The following is a 27,448-nucleotide window of genomic DNA, read 5'->3' on the forward strand; positions in this document are numbered from 1 at the left end:
AAAACGCGAGTTTTTCGTATCCATTACGAAAGTTGCGTAAAAAGTTGCGCATTTTGCGTAGCGTTAAAACTTACGCGAAAAGTTGCGCATTTTTCGTAGCGTTAAAACTTAACGCTACGAAAAATGCGCAACTTTTCGCGTAAGTTTTAACGCTACGCAAAATGCGCAACTTTTTACGCAACTTTCGTAATGGATAGGAAAACTCGCGTTTTTACGCAAAAATCGTATTGGATCCGAAAAATTCGTAAAGAATCCGAAAAAATCGCAAAACATACGAAAAAATCGCAAAGTACCGATCATTACGAAAAAAACGCAATCGGACTCCATTCGACCCGTTCGTGGGTAAGTAAATCAGCCCCTTACTGTTGGTAGATATAATCTATTTGGATTTTGCCAAATCATTTGATACCGTTCCCCACAAACGACTGCTTTCTAAGATAAGGTATATTGGTCTTAGTGAAGTCGTTTGCACATGGATAGAAAACTGGCTACAGGATCGGGTACAGAGGGTGGTTGTTAATGGTACGTTCTCTACTTGGAATAAGGTTCTCAGCGGGGTCCATCAGGGTTCTGTACTGGGTCCACTTTTGTTTAATTTGTTCATAAATGACTTAGGGGAGGGTATTATAAGTAATGTATCAGTGTTTGCAGATGACACAAAACTCTGCAGACCAGTCAATTCTATCCAGGATGTGACATCCCTGCAGCAGGATCTTGACCAACTGGCAATCTGGGCAGCTAAGTGGCAGATGAGATTTAATGTGGATAAATATAAGGTCATGCACCTGGGATGTAAAAATATGCAAGCCACTTATACCCTTAATGGGATTGCACTAGGCAAATCCATAATGGAGAAGGACCTTGGAGTCCTTGTAGATAATAAACTTGGCTGTAGCAAGCAATGCCAGGCAGCAGCTGCAAGGGCAAACAAGGTTTTGAGCTGTATTAAAAGGGGTATAGATTCACGGGAGGAGGGGGTTATTCTTCCCCTTTACAGAGCACTGGTAAGGCCCCATCTAGAATATGCTGTTCAGTTTTGGTCTCCAGTGCTCAAACGGGACATTATTGAGTTAGAGAGGGTCCAGAGAAGGGCAACTAAGCTGGTAAAGGGTATGGAAAGTCTCAGTTATGAAGAAAGACTGGCCAAGTTGGGTCTGTTTACACTGGAGAAGAGGCGCTTAAGAGGTGACATGATAACTATGTATAAATATATAAAGGAATCATATAATAACCTTTCTAATGTTTTATTTACCAGTAGGTCCTTCCAACGGACACGAGGGCACCCACTCCGTTTAGAAGAAGGGAGGTTCCATTTAAATATTCGGAAAGGCTTTTTTACAGTGAGAGCTGTGAAGTTCTGGAATTCCCTCCCCGAATCAGTCGTGTTAGCTGATACATTATATAACTTTAAAGGAACAGTAACACCAAAAAATAAAAGAGCTTTAAAGTAATAAAAATATAATGCACTGTTGCCCTGCACTGGTAAAACTGGTGTGTTTGCTACAGTAACACTGCTATAATTTATATAATAAGCTGCTGTGTAGCCACGGGGGCAGCCATTCAAGCTGGAAAAAAGGAGAAAAGGCACAGGTTACACAGCAGGGTTATGGGAGATAGCTCTTAGTACAAGTTGATCCAGGGACTGGTCCGATTGCCATCTTGGAGTCAGCAAGGAATTTTTTCCCCTCTGCGGCAAATTAGAGAGGCTTCAGATGCGGTTTTTTTTGCCTTCCTCTGGATCAACTAGTAGTTAGGCAGGTTATATATAGGCATTATGGTTGAACTTGATGGACGTATGTCTTTTTTCAACCCAACTTACTATGTTACTATGTTAATCTGTTAGTGTAATCTTGAAAAGCAGAGACAAGGCCAATTGTGTGAGTTTCTTAAATTTTGATTTAAATACCACTGATAACTGTGATGATAACAGTGACGATACAGCAGGTAAACTGAGGTTTTGAGAAATTTAATACTCAGTGCAGCCTGGTACTTACTAATGCATAATTCCTTCATGTATAATGGAGTGCAATTTTTCCAGATGTGCAACACGTTGATGGGGACCCAGTTCACACTCACGTATGCCAGTATGAGTCCTTAATATTTGTAGGAGAGGAAACCATGTTAACAAATGTGTTTCTTCTAGAGCTTTATTGAAACCTACCTGTCTGGTCAGTAAAAGCAGTGGAATTTGATAATTTTATTGTGGGGTTAAGGTTAAAAGATGATGAATTGAATCTGCAATTCACATTGTCATTCTATTATAGAAATATTGTGTATCTTCCTAGCACTTTCTAGGAAAGCCAGTTTTATTTTGTAAGAGCAGCTCTTTTGTGCTCCAACCAGGAGAGATAGCAGGACTAGTCTTCTTTACAGGCTCTGTGCCTCAGTGAAGGTACTGACAAGGGTATCAAACCTAGAGTATTTTCCCTGATCAAGTCTGCTGTTTGGGATCCGAGCCATTTAAGGTAGAAAGAAACCATAAAGACATAAATCTACTTAAAAAGCTTGTCCTCCGCAGCGGTTCACCTTTCTGAATTTTACTGCCATCTTGTGCCTTTTATGTCTGCCATTCCATCTACACTGTGAGTTGAGTACCCTGCATTGCTTTGCTATTGTCTTGGACAATAAAAGTTATTAGTTTCAGTTTGCTGCAAAAGAACTCCTGGTGTCCTTCTTTTACATCAGTATAATACATCTTGCAGTTGGAATTGTAGTTCCACAACACCATCCATACTAGTGACTATTTGTTCACCCACACCCAAACTGGCCCGCAGCTTTTTTTAGACCCGAACCTGCCCCGCCTATGACATCACAGAGGGGGCAGGGCAGGCACAGGCCTATAAATATAAATGACGCCAGACCAGTAAGCAGGGCTGAGTTAGGTCATGACCCACTTTTGATGTTCCTTTGAAAGAGAGTCCAATATACATGGGGCCTAGCTGGACATGGTCTATTCTATCCAAAAATGCGTTACACTTACATTGATACAAATGGCTTAACTACTACTTTATAGTAAGTATGCCATTATACATTCCCTACATATGGAAACTGTTATATATAAATGTAGTGGTTTGACTAAATGGGCCCCGTAGGATGGACACCCCTAGAGCAGCCCTAGAGGGTATTACTATGGTAATGAGATGTTAACACTTAAATGGGAGTTCCCTGCAATTCAGGTTACAGCCACAGGGTGGTGTGTAAACATATAAAAGTGGATAGCTCCCATGCTTAGCAGGTTTTGCAGCCTGGGACCTCCCTCTGGACAGAGGTGTGCAACAGGCCTGGCTAGTAGGTAGCAAGTTCCTATAATAGGTTGCTCTAGGAGTGACATGTAGGCAATTAAGTTAGAAAGGGCAGATATTGCCCCTCCAGGAGTGATAAAGGGGTTAAGATCCCCCAGCAATCCATCAGCTGGAGATCAGGGCCCAAAGGTCTACTCAGGTGGATTAAGCCAATACTAGAGGGAGATTCCTAATCTGAGGGTGCTCAGGCAAGAGTACCGGGGTGAGTCCCTGAGGTGGGTTAGCCTGGCGTGAGTACCGGGGAGAGCCCCAAGAAAGGGTCTTCCGGTGAGAGTACTGGGGGGAGCACCTAGATAGGATCACTTGGCGGGAGTACCATGGGTAGCCCAACAGGAGAGAGGTTCTCTAAAAGTGAATTTAAGGAGACGGTGCCCTGATGCATGTATTCCACTCCTGGAGAGGTCTGCCCTTAATAAAGAGATTCATCTGGTTCACTATATCCACTTGTGTTTGGTTCTTTCCTACCAAGGGATCACCTACTGGCCGCTAAGCAAATACCCCAAGGGAGGGGCAAGGTGCCGGGAGTTGTGTGCAGTCCCAGTCAAGGAGTAACGTGTAATATCAAGTTCCCAGGGTGGGAGTTCCAGTCCCACAATAGTAAGCGGGGGCTCAGGACTCCTGTAGCACCAAAGTAATAGCCAGTAGAAGCACTGCCAGCAAAAGTGGGCTACATATATATATATATATATATATATATATATGTATCTATCATCTATCTATATTTCTAATAACCTCTGCATCCGGCACCGATGTCCGTTATCTATATATAAGTAACTTCTGCTCTTTTTTTTTTTTTATTATTGAAACTTCTGCTCTTAGGACATTTACTGTCTACCGTGTCCTGTACATACTGCATTATCTTTCAAAACGCTCCCAATTTATCAAGCACCGATATTCGTTACGCCCCAAAGGCGGCGCTCATATATACGTGTGTGTGTATATGTGTGTGTGTGTGTGTGTGGTCGAGACGTCACTATCTCGCGAGATGAAGTATGTGACGTCGGGATTAGCTGTCCGGCAGGAGCCAAGGAGCTGGATAATAACGGCGTTGCGGGACGTTTAAGCAGCGATCCGGGACTGCGGGCTGTGTTAAGAAAATCGAGACTATTTCGGGAAGAGCGTGTTGGGCGGTATGGGTGATCCAAATGCCACTACTGGGTAATGGTGACAGACTGTAGCCAGAATATGAGGACCAGCGGGTGGAAAACATAAAGGATAACACATTAAAATAAAAGGGCAAGACATCTAAATACAACCAAATCCAAATAAGTGGGCCGTGTACTGTATATGTGTTGTGCACTATTTTTAAATTAAAAAAAAAAATGTATATTGTATTTTTTCCTGTTATAAAGGCCTTATCATTATGGATTCATTTAACCCTTACTCTGCCTCCCCCCTCTCCGTCCAATTACTAGTGTTATGTTAAAGAGGGCTCATCACAGTGGGGTAAAGTGCAAAATACAGGTATGTGCTTTTTGCAACAATGCACTTTGTGCCTGCTTTTTTTGCACCTGACAATGACAGGCACATTTTGTGCCCAAGACGTTAAAGGCAGCTTATGAGTGGAATGAGGATGTTCTATTTTTGATGCTGCTTAACTTGACATCATATCCAACATTCATTGTAAATGCAAGGTGCATCTAGATCCCTGTATTTACTGCAAGTCCAAGGCATTGGCACACAGAAGGTGCAACCAGCCCAGGAGCTCTGCAGGTGCACTAAACTCAGGCATTTTATGTATTGCATTGAATAATGCTGGTAATGCTTGACACTGTTATAGTTGATGATACCTGTGCATAAAGTTTTTGTACCTTTTCTTCTCCTTTAAGATAATTATCACTTTGGGGGATGGCAACTTTTAGGCACACCCCCAGTGATTGTAATTACTTACTTTATACCCTGGGCCAATGCCCCTGTTAGCACAAAATTACACAGCCTGGGGTACATGAGAGTGAACAATCCTTTTCCACCTTCTTTATTGCTGTGGGTGTGCATGAGCTGTAGAAAAAAAAAGCCAAACTTTAACCAAAAGTTTTTTACTCTGCTGCGCATGCGTCGGCCGCAGGATTTTGAAAATATAAGGGAAAAAGAGGATCGCTCTGCTTAATATTTTGCACCCCCCAGTAATTGTAACTTTTTAGTACCTTTTCTTTCTCCCTTAAATATGAGGAGTTATAGAGGAAATTTAATAGAGGGAGATCTATTTTGTTTAACAGCTCATAGTAAAAAGCCTTTGTATACTTTAGTCCTAACCTACATAGTGTTATATTTGGGAAACTATGTAATACTACACTGTAAATGTAAACATTTAATAAATGCATAAAATCAGTGCTGTTATGTTTTTCCTTTTATGTAGGTGACACAAAGGGTGACAGATGCCATGGCACTTCTATTATCACTGGCACTGAGAAAACCAACAAAGAACAGGATGTGGGAGCAAAGTAGGGCAGGTAGCCCATAAAATTTACGCATCTGGTTTGTCATCCATGGCTAGCTCAAGGTAATACAATTCTAAACCAAGGGGAATTGGAAGATTGAAATTCATAATAAAATATGCATGCTCTGATGGTAGTAGTTAGTCCTACCCTTTGTGTGACAGACCCTTCATTTTCGTGATGAAAATGCCTTATGAATATAAAGCTTTGGTTTCTTCCCCACAAGAATAAGCTTTACTGAGGTTTTAGGCTAGTGTCAGACAAAGTGTCTGTATTAATATATTGTTTTAATGTACAGTACTATGCAGTGCTATGTAAATACCAATACGCATACTTTTTTGTATTTTGTACTGGCAGATACATTAAATAGCTTCAAGAAGGCATTGGATCTATGGTTCTGCGAGTGAGAAAATACAAGGTTGCTGAAATTAGCTCATAGCACAAATTTTCCCCCCTTTGAGGCAAATTGGTGAGGCTTCTGGTGGGGGTTTTAGCCTTTCTCTGGGTCAACAAGCAGTTTCATTCCCTAAACTTTATCTCAAGAAAGTTATGCATGCATAGTCATATCTTCCTCCAGTTTCTGGTTAATCCTTTCCATAGCCTACCTGTTTTTTGATATTGTTGCATAATGGGCTTTTCTCTAAGCTAAAACAGAGGGCGAAGGGAGGGGGGTTGTATAATGGTATTATGATTATCTTCCCCACAAAGACCAAACATTGAGTAGTTTGTTTCCGTGTTTGCCCTATTTAACTCAAGAATTAACAAAACCTATAGTGTGATGAGAAGAATAGGCAAAAAAGTATGTTCAGCACAAACCTCATTTATTGAACTCATATTGAAAAAGGAGCTATACTTCCTCTTAGAATGTTAACTACCCCATTACATTTCAGCTACCTGTTTGATGGTTGTGCCCGAATACTTCAAGTGGTGAAGTCAATAGGTAGTAGGAAGGTCAACTAGAAGTCACTGGTAGTGGAATATTCCAGACTTGTACAATTTTGAACAACCCATTCATTTGGTGGTACACTATTGAGCATAGGTATCTAGACTCCCCTTTTAAAATTGTCACTATATGCAAATTAGCAAAATAAATATTTGTCAGGATTACTTTTATTGGCAAGCTGATCAATGTAAACCTAATATCATTATGGTAATGACAGGCATGAACTGGAGTTCTACTAGGCAAAGCAAAGTTCATACAAAATTGGATTTTGGGATGGGATTGGAATAATTTGACTGGCTTGCCTGGAGCCATGACCTCAACCTTACTGAACAACTCTGAGATTATGTCATCCGTTTTGGTCACCGTGTTTATATAGCTGACCTTGATTTTGTTAGCACTGTGTTGCATCTAAAACAGTGCATGATACTCACTATAAAGCATACAAGTAAGTGGATAATGTATCTATTTGTAAAATGTCTGTTAAAATAAACATATATACTGTACTAGGACATATAGGCTTGATCAGATTAGAGGCCTATGCAGATCCATTGCAAGAGAGCCACATTGATGGGCTAATGCAATCCTTAACCAATGTGATTATTCAAGTGGCACTGTCAATATCAGGCCAAGCCCCAAGTAGGAACCTGTCAGGTATATCAGGCCTGATGGATCAGAACTGTGTATTTGACAAATTGTAGTGTAATCGGTTTCAGAGGTTTATTGGGTCTGAGGTCTGTTGTCTTCCATACTGGATTTCAATTAATTTTTTTCCTTAAGAGGTCACCTGATATGCTGACATCATGGGAAGCTGCTGCAGTTGTCGAGATGGTCTCCCAGACGATCATCCCACAAAATTTAAGGTAAGTATACCAGCTAAGATACTAGTGAAAGAGCTTGTAGACACATATATAATGTTGCATAATAAAAAAAAAAAAACTTGGGGAGAAAAAAATTACCACTCTGTGTCTTTGATTCTAAGCAACTTTCTAATATATATTACAAAATTTAGATTCTTCCAGCAGGCAGGCATCCATTGAAATTAGAAAAAAGGAGGTTTTATATGTGAAAAGAGTGATTTAATGTATGAACCGTGAAGTCTGAAATTTTCTCTACTATACTGGCGCATAAGTGATGTGTTTGTGGTTTTTTTTTTTTTTTTTAACCTTTCTGCATCAACAGTTAAGCTGGTCTTATTTGAACAAAAAGTTTTATGTTGATATAATGTGCATTTTTACAGCCTCACCCATTATATTATTATGTTTTATGTAACTATGAGTAATTCTGTCTTGACAGGTCACCAACGTGGATGATGAGGGAACAGAGTTGGGCTCAGGGGTCATGGAACTAACACAAACTGAACTGGTCCTTCACACCCGAAAGCGTGATGCTGTGAGATGGCCATACCTCTGTTTACGGCGTTATGGCTATGACTCTAACCTCTTTTCCTTCGAAAGTGGGCGAAGGTGTCAGACTGGTCAAGGTATGTCTCTAATGTGATTAAAAGCATTAACCTGACTTTTAAAAAAACGCCTATACCCCATGTGATATGTAAATGGTATATGTGGATAAAATAGTGTTTTTTAGTGCTAAACATAATCTACGGTAAACAGTAATTTGCATACCCCGTGCACCTGTGCCCCACAGATTATACCATTGACTGCATTTTTAGGTGACTGTTGACAGACAATAACTACATCAAGCAGTAGCGTAAATTTAGGGGAAATAATGTCTGCACGCTCAGTAAGGCATTTACTAATAATGTTTTGAATTGACATAGCCCAGTGTGGTTTTGGATCAAAGGGGGGGGGGGGGTCTTCATTTTGTCCAAAACATGAAAATGCAGTTTAACTCTGGTCAGATTAAATCGGTCATCCCCTGAGAATCCCCTGAGAATCCATTATACAAACTACTATTGCTCAATCCACTAAACCTTCACGTAAGAGTACACCTTCAAAACATTAGAATTATTGCACAAGATACAGAGTGACGGACAGTAGCAGCAAGCCGGCAACGTTTTGGGAGTACAACCTAAGAGATCCAGAACCTTCCCCATATCTAAAGTGGTCCAACAGATCATAGACACAGAGTGGACACAACCAGACCGCAGGATAACTCTGATGAAAAGATTCTGCTGCACGTATCCTGTTCCTGATAAAAATTGTTAAATTCTGGGACAAGGCACCAAAAGTTGACTCCATAGTCTCTCTCCGAACATACCACCCTACAAGCAGAATGACAACGTCTTCAAGTACCTGATGGACAGACAAATAGAGACAACACTACTTAAGCATTCGTCCACACATTCTCAAGCTACAGCATCCATTGAACCGCTAGTTTCTGGTGCAAGGAACTGCTTGGAAATCCCCCAGTCTCCGATCAGGATATGGTGGCAGAATTGCAGAAGATCAGTACACCGTTGTACTTCATAGCTGAGGCTGGCATGGATAGAGTTAAATTTGCAGCTCAATCTGCATACAATATAGTGATAGCCAGGAGAGCACTGTGGCGACACTGCTCCCAAATCTAGACTCCTGGGACTCAAATTTCCAGGAGAGTAGTTATTTGGCCCTTTCCTTAAGCAAATAACTTCAGAGGTCTCGGGCGGAAAAAGCACATTTCTTTCAAATTGAGACTTGACTTACATCACACCCAAGAGCTCTAGAGGAGGCTCATCACAAGGTCACTCCTTTTATCCATTAAAGACATTTAGAACAACCAAACCTCCAACAGACCTAAGGGAAAGGGACAAAATTCCTGGTCACAACAGTCAAGAAACAGTGGAGTCTTCTTCAGCATGACACCAGGGTAGTGCATTTTTAGATATATGGCAAACCACATTATAGACCCCAGGGTCCTAACGATAATTCAGGAAGGTAACAGAAACCCATTCACAGACAAACCTCCTCGGTACAGGTTCATACCTTCAGCAATCCACCGAAAACAAAGTCTTTCAAGAATGCCATTTGCGACTACAAAACAGAGTGATAATAGAGGTTCATCTGCAGCAAAGATTCAAGGGATTCTACTCAGCCTTATTTTTAGTCAAAAAGGAGGGCTTGCTTCATCCAGTCCTTAAAGGAGAAAAAAAGGTAAAAACTAAGTAAGCTTTATCAGATAAGGCTGAAATTTTACTGTTTGCAGGTAGCCACCTGAGCACAGGCCTCCTACGGACATAAGGTGCTGCAGGTGGCAGTTTCCCACCAGGACTAAATACCCACACTATAGGGGACCGCTTTAGTACGTGCCCTGACAGAAAAGGAGATTTTGGACTTAACGTAAAATCCTTTTCTTGTAGGCCCAAACTGTGCCGTTAGGTTAGAGTCAGGTCATTTAGGCCTTCCTCAACGTCTCTCAAATGTTATTCCTACTATGCTCTCCTACTCCCTTTGTCCCTTTGAATATTTAGATTAAACCTCCTTTCTTCTAATCTGAATGGATGCCATTGTTTCCGCTGGGAGAACCCACTGTTTTATAAAGCATTAGAGATTAGTATATCTATATATTTTTTATACATGCTTATCATATCCCCCCTTTAGCTCCCTTTTCTCTAGTGTAGAGACCTTCCATACCCTTTAAGAAAACTGTACCCCAAACAATGTAGGTCTCTATAACCCTGCTTCATTTTCAAAAAATTTTCATAAAAATATACGTTTTTTTTAAGTAGTATGTGTCATTGAGTAATCTTTAATAGAAAATTGCCATTTAATGGCCGCCCACTGGGATCATATGATTTACGAACACAAACAAACCAAGGGCACACATGTTAGGTCATATGAGCCAATTAATAGGCAAAGTTCTGTCATTACTTCTTCCTGTTAGAGCTGCATTACTTCCTGTCATGTGATCTGATCTCTGATGGAGCACACAGGCCATCACAAAGTGGGGGTTCAAGGGAAAACCTGTAAAAGGGTAATATTTACTGTTATTTATATTCCACTTTGGTAAGATTCTTTAATAGGGAACCTAATATGATATAAACTATCTGTTGGTTAAGTATTCATTCTGGAGGTGTAGTTTTACTTTAACCATCTTAGTTGCCCTTTTTTGGACCCTCTCTAATTCAGTAATATCCAGTTTAAGTACTGGAGACCAAAACTGCACAGCATATTCTAGATGATCTTACCACCTCTGTAAAGTAAAATAAGTATAGTTTGCTGCCTTAGGACCTGGACAAGAGCAATGAATTTTGCTCTGAACTGGAAGACTTTTTCAGGAAAATGTCCAGTCATCTTAAAGTTGGAGCTTAAAGGAGACATTTTAAAGAAAGTTCATATTCAGTTATAATATTCATCCTCCCTCAAAATGTGAAATGATGCAGAAAGAAAGATGTTTTGAAAGCATTTTACCTCCTAAAACTGCCATTATATGAGAGCTGCATGGACAACCTCTTAAGTCTGAAGCCAAATGAAAGATGGGAGTGTCACTCCAGTCTTCCACAGAAAGTGGTCACAGCACTGACTGACAGGCTTTTTAACTCAACAGTAGCAGGGAGAGAGAGGAGGGAGCAGAGCAGGAACAGACTGCCTGTGACTTTGCAAAGCCCCGCCCACCATGCATATTCACTGCACTTTAAGTAGCTGTTGCTCTGTTACTGAAGTCTATTGGGGCTGGTGGCCCCAGCCACATACTGAAGAGTCTAAACCGGAAGCTTGCAGAAGGGATGGGTAGAGCACAAAGGTATTAAAATAAAAGCGCTTACTATTTTACTTTATTATATATTAAAATGGTATGGTATATGTCCCCTTTAATGTCTAAGGAGTAGCAAAATAAAATTGCATTGGCCTAGTTGCAATGCTGACTTGCACAGAGATGCCATGGCACAAACTAAAAGGAATAGTTTATGCATAGGAGTGTGTCTGATTAAAGCAGTTCTGAAAAGAATTGGCTAAAACTCCTCAAAAACATTATAAAAGACTGATCAAACTATAGGAAACATTTAAAATTATTGCTGCAGCAATTTACTATGTTTAATGGGACAATTACTTTGAGCGCTGGATTTATTTGTTTGTAAAAAAAGCAATGCATTAATAATTTAAAAGTAATATAAAGGACAGGGCAATCACATACATTAAATACCCCCCTTTCCCCTCGCTAGACTTCACCTAGTGTAAGTATGTCCCTATGGCAACCAGTATGTTTGATTTTCCTTTGCTTCATAGACGTGAAAGGGCGTGTATTATTGGGTCAGCAATGATGGTCACCTGAAGGAGAAAACCTGAACAGTTTTACACTCATGTACGGTCACAAAAACTAAGTTATAGTGCAGGCCCAGAGCCAAAGCCACAAGAATACAGAAAGTTTTTCAAACACTAAGAGGCTCATTTATAAACATTTTACTTTTCAAACCACAACTAAACTCATTTCCATTAATGTCAGTCATTTTATCACAAAATCCAAATGAAAAAAGAATGAAAAACAGACGCAGTAAAAACGCAACATTTTTATCTTGTCGCACACATGCAAGTGTCAAACCCCGAAAACCTTTAAAACCACAAAGCAAAGAAAGATATCCCATTTGTAAAAAGGACATCTGCCATTGTCTACATGATCTCGAAGGTTTTTAAATGGCGTATTTTTGCTTTTGGATTTGTTGTAGTTTTGTCGCATAATAAATTGTGAAAAAATTCATGTTTTTTTGCTGTGACAAAACAGTATTTTGTCCTCTATCTGTTAACTCCCTATCTAACATTTTGTGTAAAGCTTACAAGACATTCAGTGAGGCAAATATGTAATAATCAGGAAGAAGGCAAATTTTTTTTTTTTAATGTTACCATAATTGGAAACTTTGGATTTGTACGCTCTGCCACAGGCTGGAGTTAGGGGTAGGCAACAGAGATTGCTGCGTACGGCTCAATTTGCCCTGGCACCCCTTTGTCTCTGCATAATATTCTTGTCTTTTCCACTCTAATAACTAATTTAGTCCCTGACATCTCAACCAGTGTAAACAGGAGTTTTGAATAATTGTTTCTTCTGTATTTCTTATAATTATATGTAAAATCTCTCCCATAAAGAAAAATAGCAATTAAAAAGAAAATTTCCAGAAAGCAAATAGTCACAGTGAATTTAAATTATATTTCAAACGGTACTAAACTACTATACACTCTATTAAAGATTTAGGTGAACGTCTTATTGATTGGAATATCTCTTATATAATATAATTTTCCTTTGTTTTTACATACTGTATGTTTTAGGTATAGGATCCCTTATCAGAAAGCCTGTTACCTAAAAAGCTCCAAATTAAAAAAAGGCCATACTTTATAAAGCTCATGTTAAAGGGGATGTTCACCTGCAAACAATAGTCCAAATTTGAACAGCCCCTGACAGTTAAAACATTTTTGTAAATCATCATCTTTATTTTAAATGTTAAGTTTTGAAGTTACAGATTATAAAAGCTGTGATTCAGCCCTGCTAAAACTCTCTCTGCTTTCTCTTTGCAAGGGATTGCCGACCCCAGTTTGTAGGCAGCCAAGAAAGGACACTGAACTGGTTCTGTGCATGCCTTCCCTGCTCCTGCTTCATTTACATATCATTGATACCATTGGCTGTCAAGATTTAGTCAGTTGGATCAATGATATCCAAATGAAGCAAGAAGGGGAAGGCATGCACAGTACCAGTTCAGTGTTAAGTTCTGTGGGCAACATGCAAGTTTGTTATAGTGATACTTTGTAATTATAGAGCAGAGCAAAGTTTTAGCAGAGCTGATACACAGAGTATGTTTAAACTAAACATTTAAAATATAAAGATGATTTACAAAAATGTTTTTCCTGGCAAGGGCTGTTCAAATTCAGAATATTGATCCCCTTTAAGCAAATATGTGATCCTAACTAAGCTGCATGAATCTATACTGGTTTTGTTTAATGGTTAAATTATTTTTAGTATACTAAGCTATGGTCATCTAAATTACAGATACAATCATGGCCAAAATTGTTGGCACCCCAGAAATTTTTACAGAAAATCAAGTATTTCTCACAGAAAAGTATTGCAGTAACACATGTTTTGCTATACACATGTTTATTCCCTTTGTGTGTATTGGAACAGAACAAAAAAGGGAGGAAAAAAAGCAAATTGGACATAATGTCACACAAAACTCCAAAAATGGGCTGGACAAAATTATTGGCACCCTTTCAAAATTGTGGATAAATAAGATTTTCAAACATGTGATGCTCCTTTAAACTCACCTGTGGCAAGTAACAGGTGTGGGCAATATAAAAATCACACCTGAAAGCAGATAAAAAGGAGAGAAGTTCACTTTGTCTTTGCATTGTGTGTCTGTGTGTGCCACACTAAGCATGGACAATAGAAAGAGGAGAAGAGAACTGTCTGAGGACTGAGGACCAAAATTGTGGAAAAAATATCAACAATTTCAAGGTTACAAGTCCATCTCCAGAGATCTAGATTTGCCTTTGTCCACAGTGTGCAACATTATCAAGAAGTTTGCAACCCATGGCACTGTAGCTAATCTTCCTGGGCGTGGACGGAAGAGAAAAATCGCTGAAAGGTTGCAACGCAGGATAGTCCGGATGGTGGATAAGCAGCCCCAAACAAGTTTCAAAGAAAAAAAAAAAAGCCCTTCCAATAAGAGAGACCTGGAGCAGTTTGCAAAGGAAGAGTGGTCAAAAACTCCCGGTGAGAGGTGTAAGAAGCTTATTGATGGTTATAGGAAGCGACTGATTTCAGTTATTTTTTCCATAGGGTGTGCAACCAAATATTAAGTTAAGGGTGCCAATAATTTTGTCCAGCCCATTTTTGGAGTTTTGTGTGACATTATGTCCAATTTGCTTTTTTTTCCTCCCTTTTTTTGTTCTGTTCCAATACACACAAAGGGAATAAACATGTGTATAGCAAAACATGTGTTACTGCAATACTTTTCTGTAAGAAATACTTGATTTTCTGGAAAAATTTCTGCGGTGCCAACAATTTTGGCCATGACTGTACATCCTTTATTTCTAAACCCCCAGGACCCAGACAATGGATCAACTTAGTATTAAAAGCTTTTTTTAAAAACCCTGTATTTTTTCACCTTGTTAAACTATCCTACCTCTTCTAGAAGCTAGCTAATGTATCTGGCAGTATAACCACTTCAATGAGAATTCCACAGCTTCTTAGCGCTTACTATAAAAAACCCTTTCCAAATATTAAAATGGAACCTCCTTTCTTCTAATCTGAATGGATGCTCTTGTGTCTGCTGGGTAGGACCAATGGTAAAGAAAGAATTAGAGAGTTTATTACATGGTTTCCTTAAATATTTATACATACTTATCATGTTTCCTATTATGCACCTCTTTTTCAACAACCTCAGCTTGGCCAGTCTTTCTTTATAATGTAGACTTTCCACACCCTTTGCCAGCTTACTTGCTGTAATTCAGTAATACCCTTTTTGAGCACTGGCTGCAAACATTGATAAATTACTAAAAATACCCTCTCTTAAGTAATTTATGCACAAATTAAATAAAAGTGGTACCAATACAGAACCCTATGGGACCTGAGGGTTAGCATTCAAATTAGTATTTTCTTTTTGTTTCTCCAGGGATCTTTGCATTCAAGTGCTCAAGGGCAGAAGAAATCTTCAACTTGCTTCAGGAGCTTATGCAGCGGAACAGCATCAGTGTTGTGGAAGAACCTGTAATGATTACCAGAACTGGTCACCCTGGGGAGATGGATCTAGTGCGTACCCCGCAGGCCCCAGGAGGTATATTAAGACATTTAAGACCATAAAAAATAATATGTATCAGACAACGTTAACCAAAAAATATATCCTGCCGATAAGTTGGTTTTTCATTGACCTTTGTACAAGTACATTTTAACGGGCAATATACCTGGTGTAAGATGCTATTGTTTCTTAGGTTACCTGGCCACAAGCTTATCTCGCATTTCTCACCATACTGTGGTACATCCCTTAAAAAAAAAAAAAAAACCCAGAAAGTAATCGTTGACAAAATGGCTTGCCGCTTCTGATGTTATTTTACCATTTTACTGCCAGCCGTTTTGGTCAAAGCGGAACTTGTATTGCCAGACAGTTTATGAACATTTTGCAATGTTTCAATCTAGGAGCCTTTCCTTGGGGGGACATTTAGTTTAACCAGGAAAATAATATATCCTTTTTTTCAGGACACCCCAAGCTTTCAAAATATGATAGAATTTGTGAAATTACAATTCTGTCTAAATGTCTAAAAATAAAAAAAAATAATTTTCCATAATACAAACACATATACCAGAAACAAAAATTATTTTATGCATGAAAATACACCTGATTTGGAAAGTCCCATGTCTCCTGAACGTGCCAATACCAAATATATATAGTTTTATGGAGAATTCTCACTTTTAAAGGTCAAAAACTCCCAGCTGTACACTGCTAAATTTCCAAAGCACTGCTCCAGAAAGCTGCATATTTTAGATTTCAAGGCCAAAAATTCCATTAACAGAAGGTTTATTTATTTATACATTTTTGGAAAGAACAGATTTTGGGGCATCCAGAATAGATAGAAATGTCTGTTTACTCCAAACTACCAAGATGCAATGCTTTCCTGAACTTATTGGTTTTTATTAAAATTTGTGATTTTTTTTTTTTTTTTGAAAAATCGCATAAAAGCTTCCAGTCTATTGTATCTTTATCTCCTACAGGTCAGTAACCAAATAAGACACCCTAAATTTAAACACCAGGGGTCCACTGAACAGTTTGATACTCAATATGAAGTTGTGGAATTCCCTCCCCGAATCAGTTGTGCTGGCTGATACATTATATAGCTTTAAGAAGGGGCTGGATGGCTTCTTAGCAAGTGAGGGAATACAGGGTTATGGGAGATAGCTCTTAGTACAAGTTGATCCAGGCACTGGTCAGATTGCCATCTTGGAGTCAGGAAGGAATTTTTTCCCCTCTGCGACAAATTAGAGAGGCTTCAGATGGGATTTTTGCCTTCCTCTGGATCAACTAGCAGGCAGGTTATATATAGGCATTATGGTTGAACTTGATGGACGTACGTCTTTTTTCAACCTAACTTACTATTTTACTATGTATGTTACTATGTATAGGTTTACCTAAGTATGTGGCATGTAGAGGCCCCAATGTGAACATTCCCCCATATGATCTATCATTTCAGCTCCTGCAAAATCAACACATTTACATCATTTTATGTGGGATAAAGCTACAAAAAAGTACACTCACCCCAGAAAGCCATATATTTTTGCAAAGTACACATTATTACAAATTCAACATCTGTAAAGAAGCCTTTCTACACCAAAGTACCAATCTGGAAAGCTTTCCTAAAGTTAGTGGTTTCTATGACTTTTCTGGAAAACGCCTAAAAATGTTGCAATTTGCTGCATTTATCTTACAACATTTCTCACATACAATGACACATCACCCTGAATATGAATGCCAGAGGTCTAATGAACACTTTGATGCCCAATATGCAAAGATATGTGATGTACAAAGGCACCCAAATGAAAATAATGCATATGAATTTTCTCAGCTGTAAACTTTCTGCAAAAAAATAAAAAGCCCACTGACCATGTATTATGTGCCGTAAGACCCCCTAACTATACATAAAAACCCAGAAAACCATATATTTTTGGAAAGTACACATTCTGACAAATCCAACATGGGCAAAGAGTCCTTTCTACTCCAAAGTACCAATCTGCAAAGCTTTCCTAAAGTTAGTTGTTTCTATGACATTTCAGAAAATCACCTAAAAATGTTGCAGTTTGCCGCTTTTATCTCACACAGTTTCTGGCATACAAAGGCAAATCACTCCAAATAGGAACACCTATGGTCTACTGGACAGTTTGATGCCCAATATCCATAGATATACCAAAGTCTGTGGTATGTACTTACCCCAAAATGAAAATAGTGCATATGGATTTCTCGCCTGCAAACTCAGCTTTTGCACACAGAGCCCCCTCTTAGTGTATTATGTGTGGTAAGACCCCCCCTAACTATACAGAGTCCCCCAGAAAACCATATTTGAGGGGTCCTGAGTCTTCTGGAAGGTCCGTGTACAGAGCTCATCAGGCAGCAGGAAGTGAGTGGGCATCTCTGGAGGGGGGAGGAAGCATCTGCTACTTGGGGATCGCATCGCAGGACCGACATGACAGCCCCCCTGGGGCCTGTCATTGTTTAGAACTTTCTGCAGAAGTGATGCATGCCGCCTCTGCAGAGAGAAACCTCGATCTGCCAAACAACGTATGGTATACGTGGTTGGCACATAATGAATATTTCTGCAATCACGTATGCCATACCTCGTTGGCAGCAGAAAGGTTAACAGAGAAAAACCCTGGCTGGCACACAATAAGCAGTGACAGGCACACCTCAGCACAAACACTTTTTGGTGTGACTGTCCACCTGTCACTTAGTGCTCATCAGCCAGGGTGCTTTACATTTAATAACATCAGAGCCATGACAGCCGGAAACTGGTGTTTTGACCGTCTTTTAAGCTAACAATTTGTTGTTTTTTGGGTTTTTTTTGCCTAACTAGTAACCCATTGGGCACCTAAAAAAATATTGCAATATTAGTGCTGCATCTAAACTTACAGTAGGAATGCTTCAGATCTTCTCTATTGTCTGCAATTACCAGTACCATGTTGTACTGTTGTTTATAAATGCCTTTTATGAAAATATCTGTTAAATCAATTTCCCAGTTATTCTTCCTTCTTTATTTCTGTAGGTTTGGGGTATACAGGGTTCCCAAATGGATTCCATAGTTTTCCTCATGATGGGCCCAACTATCCATCTGCTCGTCACCCTTCAGTGGGAACTATGAGACATCCTTCCGTTGGGGAGGAAGCAGGTCATGGTTTGATTGCACCAGAGGATCAGGTTTGTATTATTTTTCTGACATGTTATGCATTTAAAGGTGTTGTTACTTTAACATTTATTATCTCCCTAAATTATCCACCAAATACTAACTGTAGTTGTAACAATAGTGGCTGTGCCTGTGTGAAAATAGGGAATAACTGGTAAACCATTCTAAGAAACAGAAACAATAGTTAACCCTTTAAGTGGCAACTGTGTTACATAGTAACATAGGGTTGAAAAAAGGCCAGAGTCCATCAAGTTCAACCCTTCCAAGGTAACTCAGCACACACAAACCTATACTGAACTCGTCCAATCCCCTCTTAAAGACATTAACAGAATCTGCCATCACAGCATCACTAGGAAGGGCATTCTACAACCTCACTGCCCTCACTGTGAAAAAACATGCTGCTTTCCGTTCCTCTAATCTAAAGGGGTGGCCTCTGGGAAAAAAAAAGAATATAGTTTAAATCTTCCATCCCCTTTACCAGTTTAGTTGCACATGTCTGCACTCTCTCCAGCTCATTAATATCCTTCTTATGGACTGGAGCCCAAAACTGCACTGCATACTCAAGGTGAGGCCTTACCAGAGACCTATAAAGAGGAAAAATTACTGTATGTTTCCATCCCTTGAGTCAATGCCCTTTTTTATACAAGACAGCACTTTATTTGCTTTAGTAGCCACAGAATGACATTTCCTCAAAGCTTGCAATATACAGCAATAAAAATAGTGGAACTCTGCAATGAAAACCTTATGGTGACAAGAAAGTATTAATGATTGTGATTTGTAATGTGTTGCACTTTGTGCTAGGTGTTTTTGAACAATATGTGCTCCCTGTTTGGGTGGCATTTCTTCAAAGCTTGCAATATACAGCAATAAAAATAGTGGAACTCTGCAAAGAAAACCTTATGGGGACAAGCAAGTAATAAAAAGTAATGTGCATATGCGCAATTGCATGAATATGCAATAACATCCCTAAAAATATATATATATATATTGCATTCCTGCTTATCTCTCACAATCATGGCAATAAAATAAATCTTTTTTAGGGAAAAATGAATAAAGATAAATAAAAAAAGAAAATTAAAAAATGTAGATACACATGTTCACTTCAAATTTTCTCTTTCCTCAGTGGAGAGATTTACTACAGCGCCAGGGGTCCCTTAATTCTTGTTAACATTGTGTATGATGGACACAGAAACAAGATCTTTACAGATGGACTTAAAGGAGAAAAAAAAGTGAGCGGCATCTGCAAGTTCTCACTAAAACCGCCTTATATATATCTTACTGTGCTGCTGCTGTGTGGGCCCTGCCTTTAGATCCCCTGCTGTGCCAGAGTTCCGTTCCTTTTTCTCCTTGCTGCCCCGTGCAGAACTCATTGCATGCTTCTGCGCGCTGTTCCCTTTTTTGGTCTTCTTTCAGTGGTGACAGCGGGGTCCTCAGGAGAAGAATAGGGAAGTGATGTCTGTGTGAGTTAATATGGCGTGGGCATTAGTGACACTGTTCTGATTCATGTACAGTACTGACTATTAAAAAAGACTATTAAAAAATCATTATGGCGGTTTAGGAGACAAGAAGAAGGGCATTATTATTATTTGTCCCTTTTGCTTCTCCTTTAAAGTGTTGCAGTTGTCCATGCTTTCTTACAAATTTCTGTCTTACCTACCGAGGCAGTTCTCTTCTTTTCTCAAGTAGTTCAGTTTTGGGAACCACTAATATAGAGAGAAATACACCGTTTTGGATTTTATTGTTACAGACATTTAATATGTGGCCTGATCCACACACACAAAAAAAGTTCTTCATTGCATCTTTTCTTCTTCCTTTTCTAACAGTCTCACACATATGTGAATACAGCCAGTGGAGGGGAAGAAGAATTGGGAGGCCGACATTGTATGCATTCCTTGCCTGAGGCACATGCACCATACCACGACCCACCAAGACACAGGCTAGGTCCAAGCTGTTCCATGGAAGAAAGGAACCCCCAGGTGTATCTTCAACCAGGAGAAGTAAAGTTTGTTCTGGGACCAGCTCCTGCCTATAGGCGAATGCCAATGAGGGGAGACAGCTTCTGCCAACATCACAGGGATTGCCAGGGCCATATTTGCAGTGTTGAGAGAGAACCTTTGCCACTTCACAACAATAATAATGAGTGCAAAGATCAGTGGAGCACACACAAGTGTGCCTATGAGAACATCAATGGCTTAGTACCACCAGGAAGTATAGCTCTACGAAGGGGGGGCACCAGTAGGGGCCTGAAACTGTCAGCTGATGGTATACCCTTTAGCAGCTGCTCTCATCGGAGGACAGCAATGCTACATTATGAGAATCTGCCACCACTTCCTCCTGTGTGGGAGTGCCAGTCTCTGCACCAAGATGAAGAGGAGGAGGATGATGAAGAGGAGGACTCAGCCGATGCTATGACACCTTCACTCAATGGCTACCATGATGATCCTGTGCAAAACTACATGAATGCTGAGAGTGCATCAGCATGTGGAGGGTACCACCACCATCACCGACTAGATTGCCAACCACGACGAAGCTGCCCATCGAATGTGTTCAACTTTGACTTCCGAAGACCACATACTGAGCAGAGACAACTTAACTACATTCAGGTGGAACTAGAAGGGAAGAATGAAGGGAAAGCACGTCCGATTCCACAGATCACCTGCACCCCAGCTCCGAATCACCCAGTCCGCTGTGCTGACTCTTATGCTGTTATCGACCTAAAAAAGACGGCAGCCATGTCTAGCCTGCAGAGAGCACTGCCACGGGACGATGGCACGTCTAGAAAGACCAGGCACAACAGCACAGACTTGCCCCTGTAACAGCTCTGTATCCATTGCTCTCTTTGCCTTTTTCTTTTCAAAAGCCATCTGTGCTGCTCTGTTTGGCTTTTCTCTCTTCTTGTGTGAGTACATCCTGGTCTTTTCTACCCCACCACTTCCTTGTATAAAATGTTCCTCCCAAGAGAGATATTTCTGTTTTTAAGAATGTGTGAAATTTAGCATCTTGGGCAGTGATGTTTGGATGATGTTTTAGTAAAAGCACTCCTTGCTCCAGCTGTGCTGCAAGGACCAGGAAGATACTGAAGGTGATGACTGTGACTTCACCCAGCTGGAAATGCTCTTTATGGGTCAAATCTCAGTGTTTGGTTTTTTTATGTATTTATTTTTTTACTGTTGCTTTTGTAGACTTGAGACATTTTCTCATTTGCTGATTTAATTTATTGATTTAACTTATTTTTCTATTTATTTTTGTAAACATTCCATGCCGTATTGTGCCGTTGGAATAACACTGCCTAGTCTCACAATGCCTGAAGGTCATTATTCTTGACTGATGTGCATTACTGGTTAGATCCTTGTACCTCTTTTGATGTCATTTGGATATTGGCATGTTACAAACAAGTGAACTGTATATACCCAGTTATTGCATTTTGCAGTTATGTATAGGTGCTAAAATAAGAAAAAGATGGACCTTAAAAGATTTTATATATATATATATATATATATATATATATATATATATATATATATATATATATATATATATATATATATATATATATAATTTAAAATATATATGTACACAACAGAAACAGAAAAAAAAAACAATGTAAGATGTGAAGGACTTAATACAGATTATAAAGAAGCCCCATATTTTCTGTACTTATTACTTGAATTAAAAGTGCCAAATATTTCTACCTGTGCCATGTAAAAATTTAATTTTGTGTAATTGTACTTTGATTCCTTTATACTTTGTGTATGTTTACAGTGTTTTATTAAAATTTATGTAACATGCACACATGAATTGCTGCAAGGTCCATCTACAATGGTACAGCTCTGCTTTCTAATCTTTACAAGTCTGTGCTGCGTCTTTTGCCTTGTTCTATATATAAGGTAAGTGCTTCAGCTTCGTGGACATGTCCAGAAGCTAATACAGCACTACACAAAATTTAACAATTTTGGTGGTATATAAGAAATCTATTGAGTGTCATGTCAAATGAATCGAAGTTATGGAAAAAATTGCAGTTACTGCTTTTGTGACTCATTGGCTTGTGAAACTTTGTTTTTGTCCACTTTTGGATATGCATGCATATTTGGCATTTACAAGTTGAAAACACTGTATGTATTAGAAGGTTGTGTTTATTTTTAATGTGAACCAGAGCCATAAAAGGAAGTGGGTAAGATGCAGTTTGTTTCTATAGGTACAAGCTTGAGCTGGCCTGTTCCAGTGGGGACCTTAGCAAGTAGCACTCGCTCTGGGCTTCTGACAGCACTGTATCATCTACTTCTATGACAAATTAACCTAATTTTCTGCTTGATGATTTCTGATTACCCCAACAGCTATCCAGAGCATATTGAGCATGTGGGTGCCACTAAAAAGATAAGCTAACAAGATCCAAGGTGGCTACCTCTTGAGGACAACTTTAAAGGCATGGATTACTGTTACAGGCCTACTAAACCCTTCTGAAAATACATCATGTCCCATGGTCTTACAGAAATAAAGTATAGTTGGTTAACACTGACGTATTGGTGATTTTGTCACCCTGAAGGAGTTTATACTTTAGTAAATCATTGTTCTGCCTTTATTCTTGAAACAGGAAGCTAAAGCAGCAAGAGCATTAATACTTGTCCAAGACACTCCGATAAAACAATGTGTTTTTCCTTTCCAGACTATAACCCTTTGAGTGCCTGCTGTAGTGGCAGTGACTGGCACCACAAATACCATGGTGGCAACAAAGAATTATTTCTGAATCCCACCACAATCTCACTGGCAGACATTGTCTTGTTATTAATTCAACTAGTATCAAAATGTGCAGAGAGTTCCCAATTCTGCTTTTTAGCCCAAAGTAGGTCTATAATGTGATAATAATGTATGTTGTGGGAATAAGATGATCTAGTTTGTATGTTAAAAAAAAATAAAAAAATCAAAAGGTATTTTGATGGGGCTTTTTGAGTTGCATCTATTTTGTTATAGATTGCCTTTAAATAGCCTTCTTGAAAATATCAGGAAAAATTGTTTGGCAGTATGTAATCTGTGCTTTAAATAGAGGTTTCCCTTTTGTCTGTTGTATAGTTCATGCACTGCTCAGTTCAATTTGCATGAATTGTACATATCTTATTTTCATTCTCCTTTACAAGAGAAACTAAGTGACTTACCTGCATAACAGACAACATGCCTGCATGACGTATATAAAGGTCTTTTGCCAAACAAAACTTTTCTACTCCACAATGCATACTATTTATTATAAAAGCATTTCAAGGTACTCTGAATGTATACACAGGTGCACAGGCGCTATAATAATAATAATGCTATTTATATATTGTTTTTACTTACAGATATTTAAGATATATGTGTAAAATGTACCTCTTAGTTTGACAATAATCAAGGAGAAACAAAATTTATGTATTCAACTGCACAGCTTTATTGCTTCCAGGCTCAATGCATCAATCCCCAATGGCTCCTGCTTGCCTCTTAGTACATTGTAAATGAAGAGGAGAGCAGAATCGTGCAGATTGACTGCTTAGAAAAAACTTTTATTTCAGACTACTGCACACAAGTGATCTGAAATATATAAGTTTTTTTTCTCAGCAGTCACTGCATGATGATGCTCTCCTCTTTATTTACAATGCAAGGAGAAAGTCATAATTGACATTTTGCTCTTAATTCAAATTTTTTTCTAACTTTACCTAATTCATTTGGTCCCCTTTTAAAGGAGAAGGAAAGTCATTTTGTCATTTTACTGCCAATAGATTTGCCACATTAGTACCATCTAGAACAATATATTTATTTTGCAGAAACCATTACCATACCTGAGTAAACAGCTTTCTCTGTTTGCTTAAGACAGCAGCTGCCGCCATATTAAGTAGCTTTGTGCCTGCAGTCTAGCCATTATAGCTCTGATCACACATTCCTAAGGGAGGGAGGAGCAGGAGAGTGGAGAGAACTTTACAGACTCTGGCCACGGGAATTAAGGCTGTTTCTAAGAGAGGAAGTCTGACACTGGAACATCATGTTTACAAAAAAAGAGACAAGAAATCGTGTGTTTCTTTTGATAAAGGACTCAGTGCAGTATAACTGTAAGTGCGTATGGCTGTATTTACATAGACCTTTCTGATACAGCTTACTTAGTTTTTTCCTTCTTCTTTAGTAAGATGTTTTAAAAAATTGAGTTAACCTAAGTGCAGCCACGCACTGAATTTGTATATGCATTTGCTAAAATGCTACGATGCTACGGGGCCCAATAACTTCCCTTATTGAGACAGATACAGGCATGGCATCCCTATTTTCTGTAGGTAATGTCCCTGTAAGACTGGATCTGGATCTTCATTGCCTGTGCAGCTCTACTCTGATGTCTGAATCACCCATGCTGCTATATTAGCTAAAAAGAAAGGTTTTGCTTTTTGTACTTTACTGCATATGCCTACATTTTTTTTTTAAATAGCAAAGTAAGGATCATTACATTCCTGCGGAAGCTATGTACACTCATACAGATTTAAGGCCTAATTTACAAGAGTGACAAACTTTATCCAGTTAATTATGCATTTCAGGTATTTTATACCCTACTGCATGGTTTACATGGGTTTATGTAATCTGTGCCATAGCATGCAAGTGGTACTGTGCATAAACTGTGCTTATAACTTAAAGTTCAACATTTGTAAACCAGTCCTAACCTAAATGAATCTGTCTTGTGGAAGTGAATCTGACATACACATATAGTATGTATGTTAGGTTAAAAGCAGACCATCTAAAATGTAATTTTAAAGTTACATGTAAAAAGCCTTTGTGGTTATAATACACAACACAAATTGGATATAATAAGGAATGTGTAGTGTAAGCTTACTGAAAGACAACTTTTGGGGGAAAAGCAACAAAAATGTATGCAGTTTGTTACTACAAGGGTTAGATGAGAAATATTTGTATGAGACAACATAGATATGCTTGACTGCCTTGCTGACAGAACAAGACAAAGATGCAAGCACAAGAACTTATACATTTATACAGCAAATATTGCTTGCTGGTGATAATGTTCCTTCTCACTGTCCATTGTTTGCAATCATGCAATATTGTAAATTATTTTTCTCTTCAAATAAAAAAAAATGTATCCTTTTGTTATTATTTTCTTGGTCAGGTACATTGGGTTATGGTCCCCTGGGCCTGCCTAGAAAAATTGTGATCTGTTGTAATTATCTGTGATTGTGTGTTTTAAATATTGAATATTACCGACACAGGTGGTGATGAGATCTGACACTCTTCCTGTTGGAAGTACATTTTAAAGGCTCACTGTGGAACTTTTTTCATTCCATTCCTGATCATATTAAATCTATGAGATAATTCATGCAGAATACAACTGACCAGTGATTTTGAACTAAAGAAAGCTAATGTATTATTGTGTATTTGGACTGTATAAAGAATAAAGAGATGATAAAATAAGACTGAAATAAGCCACTGTTAACTTATTTACATTGAGTAGTGGTAAAGCAGTTACATTTTTCTGATCTTGTCATGTCCACTGGATAATTCTGAAAAACTGAATTACAAAGATTCAGTTCAGGCTCTAAAGTATCACAGTTCCAACTTTTGTGTGAAGAGCGGTGGGATTTCTGTTTCTTCTAAATACTTTACAGATAACACCCCTCCCCTGCTTGTCACTCTTGTGCGTGTGCACGTGCACTCTATGAGGGATGTGGGGTGTCTGATTGGCAGCTTGCCACAGGTGCACTTTTCTCTGGACCTGGCGCTGTCCAGAAGACCAAGCCTTAATTACCATCAAGTAATTAAAATATTCTTTTTTGCTCCCAGTACACTGTAAAAAGGTTTGCATAGCTGGGAACAAACCTACTAGAAGGTTGTGACCTTTTAGTAGGTTTGTTCCCAGATATGCAAACCTTTTTACAGTGTACTTTACCCAGTCTCAGTTTACATTCCCAGCCTCCTGGAGGAGATAATCACCCTCAACTAAAAATAATTCTTTGTCAGGATGTATTTAATGCCTTGTATTATGGATTAATTTTGTCATAACCCTATATATGTGTCAGGCTGGGCCACAGGTGAGTGGGTGGCAGGTAGGAGCCGAATTGCTTGGTAACGTGATGTTTCCATGTTTGGTGTTTAGAAGAAGCCAAAATACGTAGTGTGAAAACAGAAGACCAATCAAAACCAAATCCGAGTCCATATAACAAGCCAGATGTGGGGTTGGGGGGGGAAACTCGGGCAAAAAATAGGAGCATGGGCACAAACAGCTAGGACACAGAAGTAGGACACATGAGTCAATGATCCAGCAATAACTGGCAGGAAAGCACTGGCTTATATAGGGCCTTGATAACAAGATTATTGACACCTGGCATTAAATGAGATTAGACACCTGATAATATGTTTGTCAGGGATCTCATGATGATAAATTGTTGATTGTATAATCATGATCTGTCTATAATCCACTCTAATGTACTTTTACAGAGTAATCATGTCCCCTCGCAAGCGCCTTTTTTCCAGAGAAAACAACTCCAACCTTGACCTCATAGTTTAAATCTACCATCCCCTTAACCAGTTTAGTTGCACATCTTTCACTTTGCACTCTCTCCAGCTCATTAATATCCTTCTTAAGGACTGGAGCCCAAAACTGCACTGCATACTCAAGGTGAGGCCTTACCAGGGACCTATAAAGGGGCAAAATTATGTTTTCATCCCTTGAGTCCATGCCCTTTTTCATACAAGACAGCACTTGTATGTATATCTTTATTTATAAAGCGCTATTTATGTACGCAGTGCTGTACACTTCATTTGCTTTAGTAGCCACAGAATGACACTGCATGGAATTAGACACCTTGTTATCTACAAAAACCCCAGATCCTTCTCCATTAAGGATACCCCCAACATACTATCATTTAGTGTATAACTTGCATTTATATTATTTCTACATAACTTTGTACTTGTCAACATTGAACCTCATTTTCCATTTTGCTTACCAGTTTTCCAGTT

The 27,448-nt window shown here is 39.0% G+C and overlaps 1 protein-coding gene across 3 annotated transcripts; it reads left to right on the top strand.

Annotated features, from left to right (window-relative positions):
* Positions 1-4,253: 4,253 nt before the first annotated feature.
* Positions 4,254-25,900, top strand: frs3 (fibroblast growth factor receptor substrate 3). Of its 3 annotated transcripts, NM_001113669.1 has the most exon segments (8): positions 4,360-4,432; positions 5,659-5,802; positions 7,458-7,540; positions 7,974-8,160; positions 15,208-15,369; positions 18,341-18,492; positions 20,302-21,956; positions 21,993-22,268. In NM_001113669.1, coding segments are annotated over 5 exon segments (1,554 nt in total). In that variant the 5' UTR covers positions 4,360-4,432; positions 5,659-5,802; positions 7,458-7,480; the 3' UTR covers positions 21,295-21,956; positions 21,993-22,268.
* The last annotated feature ends 1,548 nt before the right edge of the window (positions 25,901-27,448 follow it).

This window comes from Xenopus tropicalis, chromosome 2 (assembly GCF_000004195.4).
Source record: "Xenopus tropicalis strain Nigerian chromosome 2, UCB_Xtro_10.0, whole genome shotgun sequence".
Taxonomy (NCBI): domain Eukaryota; kingdom Metazoa; phylum Chordata; class Amphibia; order Anura; family Pipidae; genus Xenopus; species Xenopus tropicalis.